This window comes from Geospiza fortis, unplaced genomic scaffold (genome assembly GCF_000277835.1).
Source record: "Geospiza fortis unplaced genomic scaffold, GeoFor_1.0 scaffold515, whole genome shotgun sequence".
In the NCBI taxonomy this organism is placed as follows: domain Eukaryota; kingdom Metazoa; phylum Chordata; class Aves; order Passeriformes; family Thraupidae; genus Geospiza; species Geospiza fortis.
The window spans coordinates 290,311-295,423 of NW_005054638.1; the positions used below are offsets into that span (position 1 = coordinate 290,311).

The 5,113-nt window shown below is 40.8% G+C and overlaps 1 protein-coding gene across 1 annotated transcript; it reads left to right on the forward strand.

Annotated features, from left to right (window-relative positions):
* The first annotated feature begins 2,977 nt into the window (after positions 1-2,977).
* On the forward strand, positions 2,978-4,664 carry RFESD (Rieske Fe-S domain containing). Its single transcript, XM_005430467.2, has 4 exons — positions 2,978-3,092; positions 3,834-4,014; positions 4,105-4,139; positions 4,321-4,664. Exons 1-4 carry the CDS (start codon positions 3,015-3,017, stop codon positions 4,612-4,614), a joined length of 588 nt encoding a protein of 195 aa, XP_005430524.1. The 5' UTR covers positions 2,978-3,014; the 3' UTR covers positions 4,615-4,664.
* The last annotated feature ends 449 nt before the right edge of the window (positions 4,665-5,113 follow it).

Consider the following 5,113-nt stretch of genomic DNA (forward strand, 5'->3'; position numbering starts at 1 on the left):
AAATGGTGGACAAAAAACTGTCTAGGCTGCATTTTTGCAGTTCAAAAAAAGTGCAATACACCTGGAAATTTTAGAGAAATTGAAGCAGAGCATTAGCCAACCACATGATGTGGTGGAAAAGGAAATGAGTGACGGGTGGGTATGACTTAAAGGAGTCACAAGAGGCAACTGTTTTATTAACTGCAGTGGATGCTCAGGGTATTGATTCTGCTTTGTGACTGTATCTTTTAAGAAGGATCACAAAAAGATGAGAGCATTTGGAGGGAAATAACATAAACAAAGGACCTGTGAATTGTATGAGGTATCAGCTCTCAGAGGAACCTTGAGGAGTCCTCTGCAGCGACTAAGGCTTCACAGCCTGGAAAATGCTGCCACCAAGAGCAGGAAAGAGAAATTATTTTGGTTTTCAGGCAGGCCTCTTCTGATGAGCAAATTGGAGGAAAAAAGTGAAGAACTGCAAGTGTTTTAACATGAAAACTGCCTGCCAAGCTATCTAAACTCTGCCACTGGAATTTAGTTCAAAATATTTGTCAGGAATGGCCAAAGTAGATGTGATCCTGCACAAGATAGGGAGGCTGACACAAGTCAGTGGGAATGTGCTTTACAGCCCCTTTGTGTTTGGGGGGGTAGTTTAGGCTTCACCATTATTACTAGAAAAGCAGCCACTGAGATTTTGATGTCACCTGCTTTGGTTTGTCCATTGTTTTTGTGCACATGAGCTGTCATCACCGTGCTGAGGGTTTTAATAACACATTTGCTACCAGCTGTAAACACTGCAGGTTGCTCTTGCCCGACTACACAGAAACAGAGTTCTCCCATCACAGAAAAGTATAAGTTTTATTTGTAATGTCAAAATGATGAAAAAAAAAGAAAAAGTCAGCTGGTTCAGTGAGTGCAGTGAAAAATCTAATGAACAGCAACAGAGCTAAATGAGGAGGGTGCAGTCTTCATTGCTCTGCCTTAAAATATGCCAGGCAGGAATAATTATAAAAATGTTTTAGAAGCCTTTTGCCACAACCAGGGCAGGCTTTAAACAATACATCCCCGTTGCAGTGTGCCTGTTACAGTCCCCTATTATGTCCGTGCAGCTAATTAGTTAACTACTGCAAGAACTGCACCAGCCTGCTCAAAACAAAATGGTCACATCCACACTCTTCTGGTGGGTTTAAACAACAGCAGCCACCATAAAACTCCCAATAACAACAACATGACCAAAAAAAAAACCAATTTAAAAAAAATCCCTGACTGGCCAATTTTATTTCTGAATGAGGTATCCCAAAATCGATAAATATGACCAAAATATTGAAAAGGCTTTGTAATGATAACAAAAGCTCGGGTTCTGAATGAGAATAACATCTGGGCAATTTGTGTAGCAACTGCCATCATGCTGATCTTACCTGCATTTTGAGGTTTGACAAGGAAACATTTTGGGGATAAAATAAAACAAAATAAAATAAAATAAATAAAATAAAATAAAATAAAATAAAATAAAATAAAATAAAATAAAATAAAATAAAATAAAATAATGTTCCCTGCAGCAGAGGTATTTTTCCTTTTATCCAAAATGGTGAAACACTATTCAGAGCAGGGTACAGCAGTGAATCGCCACAATTTACGAATCCAGTTGTTTCCAGCTGGAGAAGGAACCCTTACACTGCTTGCAAACCCCTTTGCTGTTCCCACCAGGTGGCACTTGGCAGCAGGGACAATTCCATCTTTGCTGTCTGCAGTGACTCAAAAAATATCAAAGCAGCCGAACTCTTAAGAAAATATCAGGAAAAAACTGCTAGAAGTCTAAAGTGCTCTGCATAAGCCTGGAAACAACCTTTCCTCTGAAGTGTGCTCACTTGCACGACTTGGAATTGCTCCGATAGCTCAGGATTCTGTCTGGGATCTCTGAGGAGGTGATGTAACCTGTTTCTTCTTATCTAATTGAAGAAAGTAGCCTTGAGTGTTTTCTTCTGGAGGGCCTCTGACATGCCAGTGTAGTCCTTAGCCTACATTTGTTCACAGACAAGCATGCAAGTATCAGCTGTGAAAGGAACTTTTTGGCTACTGATTGCTTGCGCAGTTTAGGCCGCTCTGGGTCCACGATGTGCTGCTGATGGTCTCCATCAGGTTTCAGAATGGGAGCCTGGATAATTTATTTGTGCAAAATTCAAGCTGAGTGTAAGAAGTCATCTAAATGAGCTGGAGGTTAGGTGTACCCTAATACTAGTTAGGAGATACAAACAGATATATGTGCACACAAATACTTACATGTGTGTGTGTGTGTTTCTGTTTCTAGAGAGGTATGCATTTATATACACAGGATTTTTCAGAGGCATCTTAATAAGAGAGGTTTTAACTACAGGCTTCCGCATTTTAGTATCCTTGCCAATTTGGAAAGTTTATAGGGAGAGTCAGCCAAAAGGTGATAGCAAAAACTGGGGATTTCCTACTCTAGTTCCTGTGGTTAGCTTGCTTATCACCTGAATAAACTAAGTGTGAATGTTTTACTGGATCATCCTGTGGGCCTGGCAGTGATGTTTCACTTTCTGGGTAAGACTGGGTGGCAGTTCCTTGAACTGGAAACCAGGGAGTTGGTCTGAACAGTTGATCACGTGCAGATCAGTTCACAACTGGTCTTGGAAATGCCACACTGCCACTTAAACTGGCCTCCCCAGCACGGTGGCTTAAGAGGAAACCTGCATTTGCTGACCCTGAGGACAGGCCACGTGTGGCTCTGAGCAGGGTTCTGGGAGCAGGCAGCAGGACTGGGCTCACAGTGAGGACAGCAGCAGGGGGAACTGGAAGCTCTGCTCTTCCCTTATCAGGCCAGCCCCAGTGTGTCCCTGGCTCTTATCAGCCCTGGCAGAGCCAGCTTCTGATGCGTTGAGCCTCTAAAGTCCCGTCACAGGGTGCTGCAGGGCCTGGCCCCAGTGCTTCCAGCTTGCGCTTAAAGAAGGGCTGAGAAGCACCTTGTGACACATGGGGACAAGGCAGGGCAGCGGTGACAGACCTGAAGGGAGGCCATGCTGGACCTCATCATCCTCAGCCTTCATTTCTTCATCTGCTTTCTCATCTCCATTGCAATCTGGTATGGACCAAAGGTACAGTGCAGCCCCCTGCAGCCGGACAGACACCCCCTCCTCCCCTCATCCATGGCTCCCCTTCCTGTGTTTATAAAGACCTGGTTTAGCTTTATTTTTCTGAGGAAGCAAGGTTGTATTGGGAACTTGGGAAGAACCGGAACACAGTAGCTAACTGTATGTAAATTTAAAGGGAAGGTTGCCTTCATAAAACTGCTTAATGTTCTCTCTTGTGAGAGGGAGAGTCATATGTTTGAAATACGTGAAGGAAAGACAGGAAAATTTGCTAGAAATGTCAGGTTGAACACAGCTTCTCATAAAAAACATTTTCTTTCCTTTGCAGAATAGTATTTCATTAACTTTAATCACTTTATGCTTCTAGCCATAATATGTAAAATTATTGGATTTACATATAAATGTTACCTGTTGCATACCTGAACTGTATAGTATTTTACATTTGCCATCCTTATGTTTGTTTGCATGTGGGTTTTGAGGGGTGAAAGTGGTTTAGGTGCAGAGTAAACAAATAGTGATTGAAAGTTTATCTTGCCTGAGCCTCAGGTATCTGGTTTCCAGCAGCTGGTTTTCCTTGTCCTGTCAGTTCTGTTAGCGAACACCCTAACTGAACACTGTCACCAAGCTCTTGTGCTTTTCTACCTCTGCATTCTTTCACTGGAACCTTTTCTTCCTCTCCTCACATGAAATCCAAATGTGAATTGCTTTCTAAGTGACCTTTTCATTAATTTGTCCGTGCGTTTTAAGGATGTGGATTCACACAGCTCAAGCACAGGAGGAACTGAAATGCAGCCAGATGGTCTTGTATTCATTGGCAAAGAAGATGACATAAAGAAGTCCCAAAGAATAACAGCCAAAATCGATGGCAGAGAAATTGTTGTTTTCTACCATGAGGGGAAATTTCATGCTCTGGATTCTCGCTGCTACCGTAAGATATTTGCCTGTGTGATCTCAGTGTTGTTAGAATTAAGCATAAAATCTGCTTCATAAATTAATATGGTATTCTGCCATGTTTCAGATGAAGGAGGCCCTTTATGTCGTGGAGAAATAGAGGTATGTAAGCAAAATAAAAATAATGCAGAGGCATAGAGTCATGTGAAAACTCTAATGGATTTTTTGTAATGCTTTTATCTGAACATTATATAGAGAAACTTATAACCTCAGACAGCCTTACAACCAAACATACATTTTGTCCTAGAAGATGACTCACTATCTTTTCTTCTTCTTCCTGCAGGATATCGATGGACAAGCGTGTATTGTTTGTCCTTGGCATAATTTTAAAATTACCTTGGAAACAGGAGAAGGACTGTACGAAGGAATAAATCCTCAGGAGCCATCACCAACACCAAAGTGGCAATCAAAAGGAGTCAAACAAAGGATTCATAAGGTCACAACAGACAATGGAAATGTTTATGTGAGTCCTCCAGACTTGTCTGTGAGCTTTGACTCTGATTATTTTGCTGAAAAGTACAAACAAGGTGGTGAATTAGCTATGGGAAAACAAAGCCACTCAGAAGCCATGGAGTAGGTCATGGCCAGATGGCGGAATCCTGGGGAATGCACAAATGAAGAATCTGTGGTGGGAAATAAAAATGTACTGTGCCATGAAGATTGTCTCCAAATTAAATTCTAATATTTTTATGTTAAAAGCATTGAAATACATAGAAATGAGTAGGATAAGAAGCTCTGCATTGTCAGAAATGTGATAATTTTGTGCTGAGGATATTTTTTGCATTTCAAAAAAGAATTACAGGAGAGTGCCTCACAATATTTGATATTTTGCTAGAACTATTTTAATTTTTAAGAGGGGATATAGTATACTATGGCTTATAAAACTTACTACATAATTAAAAGTAGATAGTCAGGTGTAAAGGTTATCTTTATATACTTAACAGTTTATACTTCTAATGCCTGTGGTAAAAATGACACGGAAACTTTTAACTTTTGAGACATTTGTGTGATCTCTAGCTATTTATTAAATGCCACAAAGGGAAGCATAGAATTTCAGAATTTTTTAGTGCACTCTT

Bases quoted from the DNA above. Each gene is read 5' to 3' on its own strand.
- RFESD (XM_005430467.2), top strand. From the start codon at position 3,015: ATGCTGGACCTCATCATCCTCAGCCTTCATTTCTTCATCTGCTTTCTC. The intron at 4,015-4,104 runs GTAAGATATTTG...GCCATGTTTCAG, and splicing joins TCTGGATTCTCGCTGCTACC to ATGAAGGAGGCCCTTTATGT. The intron at 4,140-4,320 runs GTATGTAAGCAA...TTCTTCCTGCAG, and splicing joins TATGTCGTGGAGAAATAGAG to GATATCGATGGACAAGCGTG.